Genomic DNA, 19,232 nt, shown 5'->3' with positions numbered 1-19,232 from the left:
ATATGATGACATGCACGAGTCACTTGTGCAGCATTGGTCTGCTCACTCACCGCTCACTACCTCATTCGGCATGGAACTACCTCATCAGTCAGTTAAATAACTGCTCTTGGTCACTTGTCACTTGTCACTTTAATCAGACTTAAGATATTTTTAATAAGTGATTTTTTTGCACTAAAAATCTTTTAACTGCACTGTTGTTCACTTCATTGATTTGCACTATATCTGTCATTTACCTTGCGCTGCTTTATTTAACTTTATTTTTAACTTTTATTTTTATTATGTCTTTTATATGTCTTTTTTTTTTTTTTTTTTTTTTTTTATAAATCCCTTATTGTATAATTGTATCTACATTTTATATTTGATCTAGTTATTTTTTAGGCTTTAATGTTAATGTTATCTGTATGCACCGGAGACTGAGAGTAACGCAATTTCGATTTTCTGTATGTATGTACTGTACATGTGGAAATTGACAATAAAGCAGACTTGACTTGACTTGACTTGACTGGTCCCCAGTGACCCCAAAAAAAAACACTATGCAAGTCAATGGGGACCAGCAACTGAAGGTGAACTATCCCTTTAAGTCTTGATTTGGATGGATAAGAATAGTACAGCATGTTGTCAAAGCTTATGTTTCCTGTGTGTTAATTCCCAGGTTGCTTGACTTCAACTGGCTTTATACCTAGGCAAAATTACCCAATGTACTGCTGTGTGCTCGAGCATGCAACACAACCGTTGTGCTCTTCAGAGATGTGACACTCAAGCTCTATTTTAAAACACCAATCCTTTGCTTCCACAAGTTTTCCACTCACAGAAGAACCGTTTATAAAATATGCATTTGATGGAGCCAAGTCCTCATCTCCACTGTTTGAGATTTCAGCATTTCAGTTATATGCATTTCAGAGCCAGAGTCCTCCTCTGTAGAGCAGATATCAAAAGAAAAAGCCTGGCCTTAAGTTGTGTTTTTGTGGCTGGTTAAAATTCAGATACTTAGTACTGTTTTCAGTAGTAAAATGAACAGTAAATTAAGAATCTGACAAGAGTTTTGAGAAAAAAAACAACGCAGCAGTGTGTGTCGCTGCTGGTGTAATAGCAGGTGCAGAGAAGGTGGCAAATCACTGCAATCATTGCTCAGTGGAGGACGTCCAGTGAGATGTCTTCTGATGGGAAGCCACCTGAGTGAGTCGCACACTTGTTTGTCTTGGCAGAGATCCGGGAGGCGTTCAGGGTCCTGGATCGGGATGGCAATGGGTTCATCTCCAAGCAGGAGCTTGGCATGGCCATGCGCTCACTAGGGTACATGCCCAGTGAAGTGGAGCTGGCAATCATCATGCAGAGATTGGACATGGATGGTGAGTTCCTTTACTCACCTACAAACACTTTTACTTTCCTATCATTGGTGGAAATTGTCAATGATCTCTATTGGTTTTATACAGCAATAATGATATTTTCTATCCTCTAACCTTATATCTCAAGGATAATATTTAGCATGCATGTTTATTTAGCTGTTTGAGAACTTTTACCCTCAGTTCATTCAAAGTAGAGTAAAACAGTAATAATGTGAAATATTAGAATTTAAAATAAGTTCTATTTGAATATGTTTTAAAATGTAATTTATTCCTGTGACGCAAAGCTGAATTTTCAGCATCATTACTCCAGTCTTCAGTGTCACATGATCCTTCAGAAATCTTTCCAATATACTTTTCTAATTTGCTGTAATGCTAAAGAAACATTTCTTATTGTTATTACAACAGTTGCGCTGCTTTATATTTTTGATATCATTTAAGCATTTCCTTGATGAATAGAAAGTTAAAAAAAACAGCATTTGTTTTTAAATAGGAACATTTGTAACATTGTAAATGTCTTTACTGTCACTTTTGATCAATTTAAGCGTCCTTACTGAATAAATGTATTAATTTGTTTCAGAAGAACCTTACAAATCCCCAAATGTTTTCAATTATAGTGTTAGATTTTGCTGTATTTGGCTGAGCAGTAGTTTGGGTGGCTCGCCAATGTACTAGATTTCTCTAATACATAAAATAAGTAAGCTTGACCAAAGTTCTTGTGGGGAGAAGAATTTATTGAAGGTAGCAGTGTAGCAGTTCCTCAGCAGTGTTGTTAGCATGTTATCCTTCAAACACAATCTTAACCCAAGGTACTGTCTGTGAGACCAGACCTTTATACCTGGTAACAAATGTGCTACAAACAATACAATAACACCCCATGGAGAGCCAATGATAGTGTAACCTTATGATGTCTTGATAGGATCCTCTCCCATGGAGAGCCCATCCATTCATCTGATGTTGACCTAAGAGGCTAATTATATGGGCCATTTGGTTCACACTTTGTAAAACAAGGACAGTTGGCTACAGTTGATTACAAATACATTTGACTAAAGTTGATTAAAAACCAATAATCTTTCAATCCCCCCTTTGATCATATTTGATCACACAAATAAAAAGAACATACAAAACAGTTATCATTTTAGTAGTCATGTACACATGCTGTATACAGGTTCCTGCTTGCAATACTTTTCAGTAATCTTGAATACAGAATGCTGCATTCAGGCTCCATTACATAAGATAACAGAATAAGAGTTCATGGTGAGGTTTGCATTATCTTGAATTCCTAATTTCTTTTTTTATTTTAATGTTGCGATCTTGTGGAAGTGGCGGATGTGTTGTGTTCTGTGGATGTTCAGGCATGTTCATCTAGGTGGCCAGTGCAGTTTGGTCCAAGTGTTCGATGTCTTTGCTCATCCTCTGAAACGCTGGGACACCTACAATCACACACAAGAGAAAAGGGAAACAAATCTTTCCAAAGAAATAGTTTGAAACAAAATTATGCCTAATTACCAATAAAACTGTCCCTATCTAATGTTGGCAGGACACTACAGTGTTTATCAGTGGTAAAATGTTCATGTCTTCGTCCTCAGGCGACAAGCTAGAGCCTAAAAACCCTAGTCCCGCCATATCTGGACTCTGAAAAAACACTACTGCCATCTATCCCTCATCTCTAGGCAAATTTACATCAATACACTCATTGTTTCCCAGTGCCTTAACTGCTGCATCAGATACTAAAAGATCCTCAGTTGGTCTTTCCCATCTGTATTCTTGTGACACATCAGTTTTTTGAATCTTTACCCATTTGTTGGGCACTATACCATGGCCCCCCTTTGGAGGTGCCAAAACTGATTCTTGGCATTGTGTACTGCCCCGCTGAGTCTTTCATCAGTTTGGACAAGGCTGTCAGATGTTAGATTTTCATTGGACATGGGGCTGGCCTGTGACATGTTCAAAAAGGCATAGTCCATTTTCCTTGTGGTTTTCCTTAATGCATTGGTTGTCATCATGTAGTTTTTTTCCATCTTCCATTAACAATGATGATTGTTTCCTGGGACAATTCAATTTGAATCTGTTTACTGTGAAGAAACTGTTTGTGATTCTTGCTGAAGTGTCTTAATGCCGCTGCATGTTCACCTCTCTCCTTTACGGCTTGTTTAGCAGCACTGCCTACTAAGACATCATCTTTGGCTTCAGTTGTTGAGGTTTCTGTGTATGTTTTTCCTTTCTTGTTTTGCATACACATGGAGTCCATCAGCTTTTGGATGAGATGTCATTAGCTGGTGCTGCAGAGAGAGGTTCTTCAGTTTCCCTGTGGCTCCACAGCATTTAGCAGAGTCTGTTTTTTGTTTGGCTGTCAACTGCTGAAACCTCTTCAACCAGGTTGTCCTCATCACTTTGATGTCTCAACTCAGCTTACAATCACGAATCCAGTGTCCATCTTCGTTGCAATGTCTACATCTTCCCTGAGTTTTCTCTCTTGAGTGTCTCTGATATTCACTTTTTTCATACCCCATTGTCCTGTTGTTGTATGACAAGCTTTGGTTTGTAAAACTCTGAGATCGACTTCCTGTGTTCTTTCAATCTTTGCTGACCATTCAACAATCTGCATAAATGTTGTTCCAATGCTGTCCCAGTCATCATACCTGATTTTAAGAGTTTTAGAAACCTCAGGTTTCAGTCCATTCACAAATGTGGTTTTAAGAGGCATGCTAGTGTCTTCACAGAGTTTTCTTCAATGTTGTTGTTCAAACCAGCATGTTCCATCCAAGTTTGTCTGAAGCGTTCTTCAAACTCTGCAACACTTTCTCCTGTCTTCTGCACACAAGAGGTAATTTTGGCCCAATTAACCTCTGCAGGTTTCAGTTCAAATAAGAAGGTTTGAACCGCTTCCCCTCCAGATTCAGTGTTTTTCTTGAGATTCACCAATCCTTCTTTCAACACTTTCTGTAAGTCGTTGTTGGTCATTGTCTCTTAAGTTCACATTAACAATCATCACACTGTCCAGTGGATGTAAATTGTAGATTTTCTGCAAGCGCTGAAGATATTGCCAAACTTTCCATGGTTGCTTGTACACATCTGGCAATTCTTTTGACCATTTGTCAACTTGCTCTGGAGTAGCTGGCTGGTATGTTCTGTAGGGAACATATTTCTTTACCACCTTTTTTCTACTCTTCGAGTTCGTCGTTCACCATCTTCCTCATACTCCTCTTCATTTTCAGTTTCAACTTCAGTCCGTCTGTTCTTATAATTACAGGAGCAAGTCTAACCTTCAGGTTTGTCCTTTGTAATTTCAGTATGTGTGTTAATATCTGCATCACTGTTATCAGAGCTGCTTGAAGATTTTTGATTCCAGTCGTTTGGAGAGCAAAGTTAGCAACTTGTCATTCTCATGTAACAGTCTTTCTTTGTCCTTCTTTACAGTCTGTAATTGTTCAGCCAGTGCTCGAACCTTTGCTTTCTCTGCTTTGTTCTCATGTTGTAATTTGTCAGTTACACATCTCTGTAGATGCTGTCGATTTGTTTGAGCAAAATTACAGACAAGCCATCTCTGTTGGTGTTTGTCCTTAAGCGCTGCATTTTTCCATAAGCCCTTTTAATGTCCGGCAAAGCCCATAGTCCACTCTCTGAGTACTTGATGCTGTACTTCTGGCAGATGTCATCATGGCACTTCCTCAGTCCCAGCCTTTTGTCCAGATATGCATTCAGATTATCCAACATCTGATCAATGGTAACATTTGGAGGTTCTGTCCCATGTCTTTCTGTTGTTGGCCTCAATGCATGACTATTGCCATTGTTTTGTGCAGAGTCAGCCATGGCAAATACAGGAAAAGTGCCCTCAGAGGTGTGAAAACAGAACAAAAGGTGTAAGAACTGTTAAAGGCACTTGTTCAGATTTAAATTCACAGCAGTCTGTTAGACTGACCATTTTCAGTTACACAGACATATCATTAGTTTAAATGCTCAGCTTAGTTTTCAATTACATTTAAAACAAAACATTTACATTCAGGCTAATTTTTTCTTGTTTAATGTCTGAATTGAGTTCTAGCTCAGAAGGCTGAATTACTTTTTCAGATTTGTCCCTTAGACAATTTAACATTATATCTTTCAGTATGTTTAACGGAAGGCAAACAAACTTATAGTTTCATGGCTTTATGCCATCATCTTCTAACTCAGTTAGAACATTTATTTCAAAAGTACAGTAGTGGCTACTGAATTAGCACCCAGTCAAGAATTTCGAATTCTTGCAACAACATCAGTCCCCAATTCTTTCCAAGGCTCCTACAGTCAATGGACGAATGGGCTAAATTGTTTTTTTTACACAATTCTTACAGACAAAAAAGAGAACGGACCAAGCCTCTGCTTCTACAATCTCTTTATGAACGGACTAAATTGCTTCCTAAACAATTCCTACAGACATAAAGAGAAAAGACCAAGCTTATGCTTCTACAATCTCTTGATTACTGGACTAAATTGTTTCTTTCCAAATTCTTGCAGCAACATCAGTCCCAATTCTATCTATGGCTCCTACAGTCTCTGGACAAATGCACTAAATTGTTATTTACACAATTCCTACAGACAAAAAGAGAAAGGACTAAGCCTCTGCTTCTACAATCTCTTGATGAATGGACTAAATTGTTTCTTAAACAATTCCTACAGACTCCAGAGAACAGGACTAGGCCTATAATTACACATCTATAGCTCCTACAGTCTCATGATAACGGACTAAACCTCTTTCTTAAATGATTCTTACAGACTCAAGAGAACAGGACCAAGCTATAAACACTTTTTCTATAGCTCCTACAGTCTCAGGAGAATTAACTAAATCATGTAAAAGGTTCCTACAGACTCAAGAGAAAGGCCTAAGCCAAACATTTCTTAAACAGTGCTACACTGGTTATTATGGTTACACTACATACATCAAATGATCTGCTTACTTAAGAAAAAGTGTTCTTTAAGTTCTTTTAGAGAGCTGATAGTTTCACTCACCAAATTAGAATCTTTGAGACAGGATCAAGTTGATTCAAATAACTTATGTCCACAGACACAGTCTATTGATCTTCAACACAAAAACTGTAGAATCTCCAAAACTCTGTTCACTTCTTGTTGCAGTTGGTGAGTTTTCTTCTTGTCAGTCTCTCCTGGCTGGCTCTCGCCAAATTGTTAGATTTTGCTGTATTTGGCTGAGCAGTAGTTTGGGTGGCTCGCTAAATTTCTAGACTAAATTTCTCTAATACATAAAATAAGTAAGCTTGACCAAAGTTCTTGTGGGGAGAAGAATTTATTGAAGGTAGCAGTGTAGCAGTTCCTCAGCAGTGTTGTTAGCATGTTATCCTTCAAACAATCTTAACCCAAGGTACTGTCTGTGAGACCAGACCTTTATACCTGGTAACAAATGTGCTACAAACAATACAATAACACACCAATGGAGAGCCAATGATAGTGTAACCTTTATGATGTCTTGATAGGATCTCTCCCATGGAGAGCCCATCCATTCATCTGATGTTGACCTAAGAGGCTAATTATATGGGCCATTTGGTTCACACTTTTGTAAACAAGGACAGTTGGCTACAGTTGATTGCAAATACATTTGACTAAAGTTGATTAAAAACCAATAATCTTTCAATAGTATTATTTATGTTTTAATAGTAATTATATTTAGAAATACTTTAAAAACACATTTCATTTATTTAGCTTTTTTCTTGTAGTTTGATCTGACAATTTCATTGAGTTGGACAGGAGTATTTATTTGTGATGCTCTGATTGTAACTCATATTCATAAAGATTCAGCTACTATATGAAAGTCTGTCGATTGCAGACACTGCTGGTTGTCACTATTTTACTGAGCTTTTATTCTCAAAGCAGTTTGCTTCAGTTTCATCTCCTCTAAGCCAGCAGAACTAATCTACAAGCTTTTAGGCCTGACATATTTTGCAGTGAATCTGTAGAGAAGACTCTACAGAGGAGTTTAAGTGGAAATGAATTAATAAAGCAGTAATATTTTCCTGCTTCATTAGCATATGGTCATAAAACAGTAACAGGACATTACCTTTGATTTCAGGCTGTTCACTTGAGATTAGGGGCACCACATTAATTTTCTATGACAGCTAAATTCTGTTTTAATAAAATTTTCATCACATTTAAAGATTTTCTTTCCTTTTTTTATTTTTTATTTTATTTTTTATTTTTTTGAGAAAGGGCTTTTGCCTAGTCGTCTGAGGACATTTTATCAGGATTAGAGAACTAGACTCTTTTACTTTGAACCTAAAGCCATAAATCTATAACATGAAACAGCATGAAAAACAGCAATTCTGTCATTTAAAATTAAATAATAAAACCTGCGGTATAAAAATTAGAATGACTCCAATAGACCTTCATCACTGTCAGCACATCTGTACATTCAAGAGCCATGATCCCTGGCCACAGTCACCTGCAGTGAGCCGAACTGCCAAACAACAGATGAGTTTGGCCAGCAGATGTAATCCGATGTGCAGCAGCGCTTGATGATTCACATCAGTGTTCAGAGTTCAGCTGAAGTTGGTCACATCTTCAGGGGCGCTACACTGTCTAAGGAAGCCAATACGTAGTTTTGCAAGCACAGGTCGCACTCATTCAAGCACTTTTTGAAAGCAAAACACATTATGTTAGTTCATTTTTATACTGATTGCTCAGAACAGCTAATGTGTTAGTGTGTTTAGCTGTGATGTGTGTTATCATTACTCCCTTTAAGGTGAAGTGAGTGTGTTTCAGTGTTAAAATACTTGATCATATCCCAGTGTGGCTTCGTGGTGTTTTCAACAGTCTGACATGTTAATTTCAGACCAATGATGTAGTCTTCCTGTTTGGCCAATGCTATCTCATGACTTATTCGTACGTAATCTATGAGGTGGCTAAGTCATACGACCTAAGATCGCGTTAATATCGGTAGTAGAGGTGTTTGGCATTCATTTTTGTAAATAATTAATACTGATGCTTGTTAAATCAATGATATCAATGATAAGATGACCTTGTGTCCTCTTTTTCACGTACATGTCCTGGCTGGGATTTCTAAAATATCTGTTTTGGCTTTGTTTTTCTATTGTTTTCATGCTTGCTGAGGGTAATAACTGTATAGTAGCTTGGCCAATAGTGTGCAGGTGTTGTACATAATCGACCGATCATGGCGTGCAAGAAGGTGGGATCTACAATTTAGCTTGCTGCCTCTAGTGGCTCAGATATAATACACCTCACCTTTAATGCCTCCAGTCATAAAATGATGCCCTCAATTTTAAATATAGCTTTTTGGATTTGAAAGTGGGATTCTGACTTTAATTTGTTTTTCAGGTGATGGACAGGTGGACTTTGATGAGTTCATGACGATACTCGGACCGAAGCTCCTGTCCTCTGAAACACGGGAAGGTTTCCTTGGAAACACAATTGACAGCATATTCTGGCAGGTAAGACGCCGTGGAGGACAATTTACCAATGGCTGTGCAGGACTCAGCTTCAAAGGGTTTTAAATTTGCAATGTTATATAAACCTTTTTATTGGTATGATGCTTGTTTTTCTGAATAACAGGAATGAGAGGCATCGTTGAGGGTCTGAACGGTGGTGCATTGTCTGGATAATGTTACATTAGTGACATTTGTGTGTTGATTGAGGTTTTCTGGAATGGTATTCAGCTGATTTGATCTGGGTGATAGCAGTGTTTGGCTTTGCTGTGCTCTGGCTGAGCGGAGAGGATCCCTGTGGGTTTAGTGTAGTCTCAGGATTGTGATGGAGTGCTGTGTGATGATATTGGAGAAGATGAAGCAGAGCCCATGCCAGCCCCACTTGGCTGAGACTTGCTTATGACCTTGGCTGGCCCCGTCAAAGGGACCGTCCCGGAGGAGTTTGACAACTCAATGTTTACAGAGGCAAGATCGCTCACTCTTTGAATGATTAGGGAGATGTGTAATAGACATTATTCTAACCCTGACTTTTTTATAAACTGTAATAAATGTCTGCGTAAAGTAACTTGACAAGCACATTTTGGATATATTTTACCAAAACATTAAATAGCCATAGCAGCAACTGCATCTGCAATGTGAAATGATTTTATATAACATTTTAAAAATGCTGCTGATTTATGTAGCTAATTAGAATCATTGAAATATCCTATGATTGAAAAGTTTTTTTTTTTTTAGGTTTTTAAGAATGTTAACATTTGAATGTTTTTTTGAATGTCTCTTTTATGCTCTCTAATGCTGTATTTATTCAAAACAGATATATCATGAAATGTGTTTACGATTTAAAATAACACTTTTCTATTTTAATATATTTTAATTTAATGTAATTTATTCCTGTGATGCAAAGCTGAATTTTCTGCAGTCATTACTCCAGTCTTCAGTGTCACATGATCCTTCAGAAATCATTTTAATATTATTTAATATTATATGTTATATGAGCGCATGCTGAATGCCTGGCAATAAACTTGTTTTTCAGGTTTCCACTCTGCCTGCTGTTATTATAGAGATAAAATTGTGAAATATGACTTTATATATTTTTATTATACCTTTGAAATATATAAAATACTTTGAGTTCATGAAGTACACAGAAATGCTGATTAGTTTGAGTATGTGCTTAAATATTACTTAAAATATCAAAAATGTTTGCGTACAGAGACAAACTTTGATATACATTACTATATCACTATAGCCCTCTATTAATATTTTGAATTAGCTATTCAGTTTAAGTTTTAATAATTTTTGAGATTTTGTGATATACATGGTTTTTAATCACGTAAACCTGAAAAACTGTTAGCGTACACTCAGTGTGATGACTCCTTTCACTGCTAATTTAAGTGATATGTGTCCTTTTGCTGTTTTTAGACATGGAGCGTTTGATCTTGCGTTGTTATCTGTCTAAATTAATCTAGTCCCAAGAGTGGCTCATTCCTCCTGTGAAGGGAAAGAATCATTGAGACGGCCCCATCTATCATCTGCCTGTGAAGTTTAGGATAAATCAACCTTCCCCTTATGAAGGACGTTTTTCCTGTTATATATCCAGTTCCAGCCAGTGCTGGTATAGAGTCGCTTCCTATGTGCTTTCACTATTTCTGGTGTATGTCAGCGGAGGACGGGACAGTTCCCCGCAGCAGTGATCCTCACATGATTTTGTTTTAGGAACAAACACTTGACGTTGGACAAGCAGTGACTAGAATACATGGGAATAGTTTGTTTCTACCTATGAATTCTATATGAACTACTGTTAAAAAATTCTTATTCAGTGAGGATGCATTAAACTGATTTAAATGGTCAGTCATTTTAATGGAACAAATATTCTTTTGGTAAAATATATATCATAATTTCAACAAAAACATTAAACAGCACAACAGTTTTCAACATGGTTAATAATAATAAATGTTTCTTGAGCATCAAATCAGCATATTAGAATGATTTTTTAATTAGGAGCATGTGACACTGAAGACTAGAGTAATGACTATATAATGTATATGACTATATATATATATATATATCATATATATATATATATATATATATATATATATATATATATATATATATATATATAGTCATTACTATATATTCAAATAAAGAAAGCTATTTTAAATTGTGATAATATTTCACAATATTAATGTTTTTACTGTATTTTCGATCAAATCAGTCTGCTTTGGTGAGCATACGAGACTTCTTTCAGAAACATGTATAGTTTGTGTGTATATATATATATAGAATGGTAGTTTGTGTGTATATATATATATATAAATACACACATATATATATATATATACTAACTTGTCATCTTAGATTTGCATGATAATATGATTGGCTGCATGTCATTTGCATTTAGAATGGTTCTTTCCCCCTGTTGTTATTGACCTTATCAAAACAGATCTGTGGTTTATTTTTGGGTCATGACCCACCGGTTGAGATCCAGAGCTGCTCCCTTCCTGTGGTGTTCCTCTGAAACATGACAACAGAGGTTATCTTGAAACATTCTGCTGCTGGCAGAGCTTTAATTATATTTTATGAATCATTCCCTAGACTTCATAGAGGACTCTGCTCTAAAGTATTTATTTTCTGCCGTGCTGCTGCGTCAGGCTTATTCCATCAGTGTTACATCGCTTCAGCGTTCTCATGCACTCAGAGTGGCTCTCCAGTTAAAGCTGGGTCATACTTTACTTACTGGTGTCTCTGTTACAGCAGCTTCTGTTCCTGCAGTAATCAGTTTTATCGTGTGGATGTGTTTGTTTGTAATATCCACTTTCTGATGTTCTTTCCATAAATAGGGTCCAAAATAAATTTTCACACTTACATACAGACACACACATTTGGAATTGTGAAATAAATGTAAAAAATATATATATTAAATTTAAATATAAAGATAGATAGATTTTACATATTATTATACTATTTTTTTGATTTTATATTATTATAAATATATCATTTAAATATCGCAAATTTGGAAAATGTGGAAATATTATATACATAGTTTCAAGAAGCATGGTTTTGCATATATTTCATATGTTGCCACTTAATGGTAAAATATACATATGGTATATACTTTTGAGAATATTCTGATGATTATCTCCATAAGACGATTGACAACTTTCCACTAAGCAGAATCTTTCTGTTTACTATCGTAAAACACTGTATTGAAAAACAGTGGCATTGTGTCAGTGACTACATTTCCTAATGGCTGTTTTCAGGCTACAGCATCTAAAAAGGCAAATCAGCAAAGATTTATATAAACAAATGGGTACAAACTAAATTTTAAACAGCTTTGTAGTACAGCGCCCACATGCTGCACTACACCCAAATGTCCAAAATCTCCATCCAAATATTGCACTTTGCATTTGACAGGAAAAGTTCATCCGAAAGTGCCAATTTTGTCATCATTTACTCACCCTCATTCATGTCCAAGCTTCTGTTTTCCACACAAGCAAAGTGCACGGTGACTTATACTGGCAAGCTCTTTTAGAAAAAAGACTATAAAGGTATAATAATAGTTCATATGATGTGTGTGCCATATTAAAGTCTTCTGAAATCATATGATAATTCTGCATGAGGAACAAACTGATTTTAAATCCTCCCTACCTCATGTTGGCAAATTTCTGAGAAAAGTTTAGAATGAATGAATCATTCTTCTGAGTCAGATCTAAATCTGATTGTAAACAAAAAAAAAAAAGTTTTTTTTTTTGCAGTAGTGGCATAGAAAACCATTTTTGGTTCCCCAAACAACCTTTCAGCAAACAGATCTTAAAAGAACCATGTTTTTCTTCATGTTTTATTAATCTAGAACCTTGTTCCATTGTAAAGAACCTTCTGTGGAATGCAAGGGTTTCATGGATGTTAAAGGTTCTTCATGGAACCTTCAAAACCAACACTCTCAGGAAAAAAAGGTACAAAAGCTGTCACTTGGGCGGTACCTTTTCAAATGGTACTCTTTTGTAACTAAATGGTGCATATTGGAATCTTAAAAATACATATTAATACCTAAGTGTCCATATCAGTACCTAAAAGGAACAGAAGTGTGCCTTTTGAAAAGGTGTGGCCTCAGTGACAGCTTTTGTACTTTTTTTCTGAGAGTGAATAAAGAGAATATTTTTAAGAGTGAAGTTCAGCTCACTGACTCAGTGATCTAGTTTCAGCTGTAAACAGCTTACTGGAGGAGACAATTATCAAGTTATGAGAAACTAACTTTAAAGGGTGAACTATCCCTTTAAAGCCCAAAGCCCTCTGTTTTCATATTCTCTGTACCTCTTTTTGCGATGGCATAAGAAACCTTTGATTTGAAAGCACGAATGCAGACTCTGCTGTGTGACACAGCATGAAGCCTCAGAAGCTCAGGACATCTATCGATACGAGAGACTGAACCCAAACCTTTATTCCTCACAGATCTGAGAGGATGAAATGGATATTCGCACAGGACTTACCCTTAAACTGGCAAACAGTCTAAAAGTCCAAAAAATATGTTCCAAAAATGTTCAAAAAAAAAAAAAAAAGGCTCAGATTAGTGAATTAATGTGAATTAATGTCTGGCTTTTAATTACCAGCATGTGTCAGGTTTGTTAATCTGCCCCGGAGCGGGAGACCACACTGCTTCTTGCTAATGAGACAAGGATTTTGTCGAAGAGATGCCGAAGGATAATGATGGATCATTGTGAGCACTCAATGAGAAATGATGAGAAAATTAGAGGCTTGAAAAAATCTGTTCCCAAAGCCCACTTCAAATCATAACTGCACTATTGCTCAGTGTGTCACAACTAATGTCCCATCTGAAAGACTGAGGCGTTCGATTCCTGTTGGCAGCACACCAGCTGCAATCTTCAAATGTGATCATGTGTTGATATTATTGTGCAAGCGAATGAGTTTATGGCAAATGATCTGTCACTCCCCATCCAGTTTTGCTCAGGCTAAAGCTTATATTAGGGCTGTCAAAAATGCTGTTGATTGTAAACCATGGATAGAGTCATGTTGAAAATCTAAATAAGACAAGAAAATATGAATATAAAGCTACTTTTTGTTTTATTCAGTGATTGACTGCATAATCGTTTCTGAATTATGTTAAATTAGGGACTTTTAATTAATTGATTAAAATTAATGAATGAATTTGCGTATTGCATAATTTGATTTTAATACAGATTTGATTGACTATTTATAGAATTATTTATTTTTATATTATTATTATTATTATTATTATTACATATTTAATTTAATTTAATTTAATTTAACATAAAATAAAATAAAATTAAATTAAATTAAATTAAATTTCAGTAAGTAACTATAGATTCCGGAACTGCCAGGAAAATTTTACAATGCACAATAAATAAAACACATCAAAAGCTTTATTCCTCAGAGATCTGAGAGGATGAAACTGATGTTGCCTCAGAGGTCTTTGGGTGTTTCTGAGTAACACAACCAATTTTTTTTGATGTGCTAAACCCCTGCCAAGTGTGCACGTTGACTTGTGCCTGCTTTATTGCTATAATAATCCAAAAATTTAAATAATCTTATTGTTTATGCATGAGGAGCTTTCTGGACCCTAATCTTTTCTGAAATATTAAAATAAATGATCTATAGCTGTAACTGCAGGCACTTTGATTTAGTAGCCGACATGATTTGTAAATGGAAAGGGAAAAAGGGTTTCACATCAAGAAAAATAGCTTATGATAAAGCCATTTTCGTTCGCCAGGCTTTCGTCAGAAGTAGAGCATGCATTTGATTCAGATTTGTTGATCCCAATTACATATTAAAGAGATTTATTTAGCTCAATATGCGTGTATTAGATTTTCCATCAAAATGGCAACAGCTTTGAAAAGCAGACCAGACAGGATCTGTAGTTGCTGGCCTTTAGAAAGTTTTTATTTATTTATTTAGCATTTCTTTTAAAGTCAAGTTTTCAATCATTGATGTGAATGACACAAAGATGAAAGAACATAATTCATAAAAATAATCACATCCATATACAAAAAAAAATACAACATATTATATAAATTATAACTATTTTCATATATTTAAAAATGTATATCACAATTTTTATACATGGATTGATCTTTGCATTGGCCTTTTTGAAATAAGGCCAGAAGTTGAATGATGCAAAGAAATCCACAAAAATGATATATATCATAATCATTTATCATCTGTATAATTTATTGTTTAATAATACTTTTTTATTATTTATTTGTAAGCATACATAATTTGTGGGTTCTTGAAAAAGTTTTGAAGTTCTTAACATATAAAAAAAAACATTCAGAAAAAACTAATATGTAACATTATTTTTGGCAAGACTTTTTCAGTGCAAGATCTTATACATATAGAGATTGTAGGTGGAATGAATTATGAGAATCTGTGGAATAAATATGAGAGGAGACGCAGTGGGTGGCAGCTGATTACAGTCCTTGTCACCATTTTTACCTTAACACTGATGACACACTTACCTTTTCACACATTTGCTGCTGTAACTAATGTTTTTATTACAACTGTTATCACAAATGATTTTTCTGTGGTGAAAGGCTGAAATGTTAGATATCAGTAACCTCAAATGAGTCCTGCAGCATGAGTGCAATTTTACGTCTGCTTGGTTTATTCTCAGACAAAGCTGAATCTTATAGAACTGTCAGTCATATTACCATGGTTTGGGTTCAGTAGGAAAGGTTGTCCTTGAAGGATGTTGATAAATAGCGTTCCAGGCTTGACCAAGGCTGAGATGATGATTGGCTCTAAAGGACGTTTCTTCACCTCACTGGTGTGAAGTGACAGAAGAAGATGTATTGAAGTGGTGCTTAAGAGCCTCATAAGTGTGATCTGGGAGAATATGTGGGCAGTCTTCACCGTCATAGTGTTCCATTTCTCACTCAGGCATTTTTAAAAGGTGATATGTAATATATATATATATATATATATATATATATATATATATATATATATATATATATATATATATATAAAAATAAATAATATATGTGTTGTTATATTTATATGTGTGTACTGGAAGCAAGATAAATTCCTTGTGTGTGGAAGCACAGTTGGCAATAAAGCTCTTTCTGACTTCTGTTAACGGTGCTTGATCTGTGCATATTTCTCTCATGATTCAGACAACTTTTTCACTGGAGAAAGCAATATTAAGGATAGAAGACTCGTATTTTAGCTGGAAGTGATGGTTTTAAGTTAAAAACATTTTAATGATGGATTTCTTTCTTACAAACACGCATCTTTTCACTTCAAAAAACGTTAATTGCTGGACTGGAGTGGTGTGGATTACTTGTGGATTATTGCAATGTTTTTATCAGATGTTTGGACTCTCATTCTGACGGCACCCATTCAATGATGTAATGCTAATTTCTCCAAGTCTGTCACTATGAAGAAACAAAATCATCTGCATCTTGGATGGCCCTAGAGTGAGTACATTTACATTTTTGGGTGAACTATTCCTTTAAGCCACATTTAAAATATCATTGCAGATGGCTCCTGAGAAAAAAATAATGAGAGACTTTTGTTTTTCATGTGTGTGTGTGTGTAACATATATATATATATATATATATATGTTACATACAATATATGTATGACAGCTATTGTAATTGTCTCCACTCAGTGCATTTTGCCTCTTTTGTTTTATCTAAAGATGCTGATCTTGTTGTGCTGGAGTTGACGGTGTGTGAACATGTTAATTTGTGTAAGTGTAATTGTTTTGTGCTTGTACACTGACTCCTCTTGTAAAGTTATACAAGTAAGGTCATGGGCCATCAGCTATAGTCGAGCTCAGCACTTCTCTGAAAATGTTCAAATAACCCAAAGACTTGCTGTTGTGCTGTTACATTATAACACCAGTAATATTTCCCTTAACCAATCAAAGGAAATGAATACTGCACAAAACACATTGATTTGTTTTTGTAGTGATTGGAGAACTCTTCTGGGTGTTTTAAGACAGTGTTCATGAGGTAGAGGTAAACAAATATATTTTTATTAATATTTTATTTGAATAGTTTTATATTAAAACAATATATTTCAACTTTACATAACCCCCCTGCAGTTTCCTTACAAACATTTATTTAAATTACTTAAAATGATTGCATTATTTTAAATTGCTATTTTCGTGAAATTGTGATTACAAAGCTAACTGATCTTTGAGTTCTTTGAGTTGTGATATATATTGACATATAATTATATGACTTGCTATTGTTATTGCAAAAGTGTACTGGTTGAAGGTAATGAATCCTGTATTTGGATTTTGTCTGTACAAAATCATCTGTATTGAAATTTAACAGTACAATGACTTAAATGGAGTTGAAAGGTTCGTTCTTTGTGTTTCCATTTGCCCGCTGGATTCAGCACTTATTCCGACCCATACTTGGCTGTCAAGTGCTGACTTTTTTGCCTACAAGCCTGTGTTTGACCCCACTATCTAGTAAAAAAAATGGTTGCCATAACCTGAGTGGTGCATTATACACTACAAAATACTGAGCGATAACTGCCTCTTGTACCATTTGCTTTTGGCTAACTAAACAAACCCTTAAAAGGTCTGTTCCACCAGTGTATCTCCAAGAACAAAGACAGCGGAATCAAAGGCATCGCACAGACGGAGCTTTTCTAACTTCATGATGCTAAACATCATATTCTTGTTATGACAGTCTTTGAGAACAACATTAGCTGAGACTAGGGATTAACGTTTCGGTTAATTTTCCCAACAGACAACCGCCGCTCGTTATCCGAACATTAACCGTTAACTGATAAAATTAGAATATTAAAGTAGCATTAATTAAAAATAGTATTGGAAGTGTGTCTGTGACACATTAAAAATATAAAAAATATATATATATTTTTTACAGGTTTATTTTAACATTCAAACAGCAGGATACAGAACAACAGGGCAAGAGCAGAACCTGGATTTGCACATCCTCAAATTATCACATACCTGCAGCGCTCCTGAGAACAGAGAAAAACAATAATATAAAGAAAAAAGATAAATAGGTCTACACAAAATATTTTTCACTTAAATAATTAACAAATTAGGATGACAAAACGAAAAACACACCGAATCCTTCTATGCCGTTTGAAGAACCGCATGTTTTTTTTTTCGTCTGACATAAAAATAAATAGCAGGCCTACCTCAGTGAACAACTTGAGTTTTTATTAAAATAAATAAAAAAACGTGTCAACGTGCTGTGGGGCCATAGTCCGGAGCGCAGATTAAAAATGTGTTTTAGGAAGTAAACAGGCTCCATTTGTATTTTTTGTTGACTTTATATAGAAATAATGCAGGTTTGCTCTATAAGCAAAGGTTATAAGTTTGAAACATGGCAATGGCCTGCAGTGACTCACCATGACGTGACTCTCTTCTGTCCTGACAGGCCGGCACAAGGGGGTTATTGTGCTTCTGAGCTGCCTACCTGCAAAAAGAAAGGTCTTAGTAATAATCTTGTGTCAAATGTGCCCCACATATGAATGTAAAATGTCAGTGGCAAGCTTCTATAGTCTTTCAGCTCTGCATGAGATGATGTAATGCGCCGACTGCAGTGTATGACAAATGACATTGTCTGCATAATGTCTGAATGGGGCTGATTATAGAAAAAGTACATAGAAAATGAGTGAATATGGTTCTTTTCTTCTTTTTGATGTTTCACAATGGTGATAGATGGAGAGAAATGACCTGGAATCAAAACCCACATGGTTCTTTTTGAACCTAAAAACTAAACTGGCATTCCATGTGATGCCTGTCAATGCAGATCATTAATGATTATGAAACAGTTTCGTTTGGCTCAACTTATGATGCCTTATTCAGAATTGTGTGATGGGCTTTGTCATAAAGTGTATTTTGTATACTGACAACCACGAAGTGTCATAACATGTGTCTAACATATGGATTAGTCCATGCTAAATATTTCACCTTAAAATTAATTTAAATTAAAATTAATTTTTTTTTTTTACATTTAAGCAATAGTTCACCCAAAAATAAAAATGTAGATGAGTTTTTTTCTTCATCAGAACAGATTTTGAGAAATGTAATATTGTAATACTTGCTCACCAATGGATCCTCTGCAGTGAATGGGTGCCGTCAGAATGAGAGTCCAAACATCTGATAAAAACATCACAATCCACACAACTCCTAAAAATAAATAAATAAATGCATCAAGACAATTTTAACTTCAAACTGTTGCTTCTGTCATTTATCCATAATATTGCTAAAAACAGTCCAAAATAGTTCTAAACGAGTCAGTGGATTTTGATTATTCTGACGGCACCCATTCATTTCAGACGATCAAAAAAAGACCAAAATAATGTAATGCTAAATTTCTCCATATACTTTCAGTGGAGAAGCATCATTATGTACTACGGAACCCATTCATTTCAGACTATTGCAATGATTATAAAATCATTTAAAGATAAATTTCTCCATATCTGTGCAATTCA

At 35.3% G+C, this 19,232-nt stretch overlaps 1 protein-coding gene across 2 annotated transcripts in view; it reads left to right on the top strand.

Annotated features, from left to right (window-relative positions):
* LOC109094374 (calcium-binding protein 8-like) overlaps positions 1–19,232 on the top strand; it is a 51,082-nt gene that overhangs the window by 12,269 nt on the left and 19,581 nt on the right. For both annotated transcript variants that reach the window (XM_042771054.1, XM_042771053.1), the window contains exons 3-4: positions 1,206–1,349; positions 8,664–8,776. In XM_042771054.1, the coding sequence (XP_042626988.1) occupies positions 1,206–1,349; positions 8,664–8,776 (257 nt within the window). The remainder of the gene's footprint in view (positions 1–1,205; positions 1,350–8,663; positions 8,777–19,232) is intronic.

This window comes from Cyprinus carpio, chromosome A15 (genome assembly GCF_018340385.1).
Source record: "Cyprinus carpio isolate SPL01 chromosome A15, ASM1834038v1, whole genome shotgun sequence".
Classification (NCBI taxonomy): domain Eukaryota; kingdom Metazoa; phylum Chordata; class Actinopteri; order Cypriniformes; family Cyprinidae; genus Cyprinus; species Cyprinus carpio.
This window is presented reverse-complemented; position numbering and strand designations above follow the sequence as displayed.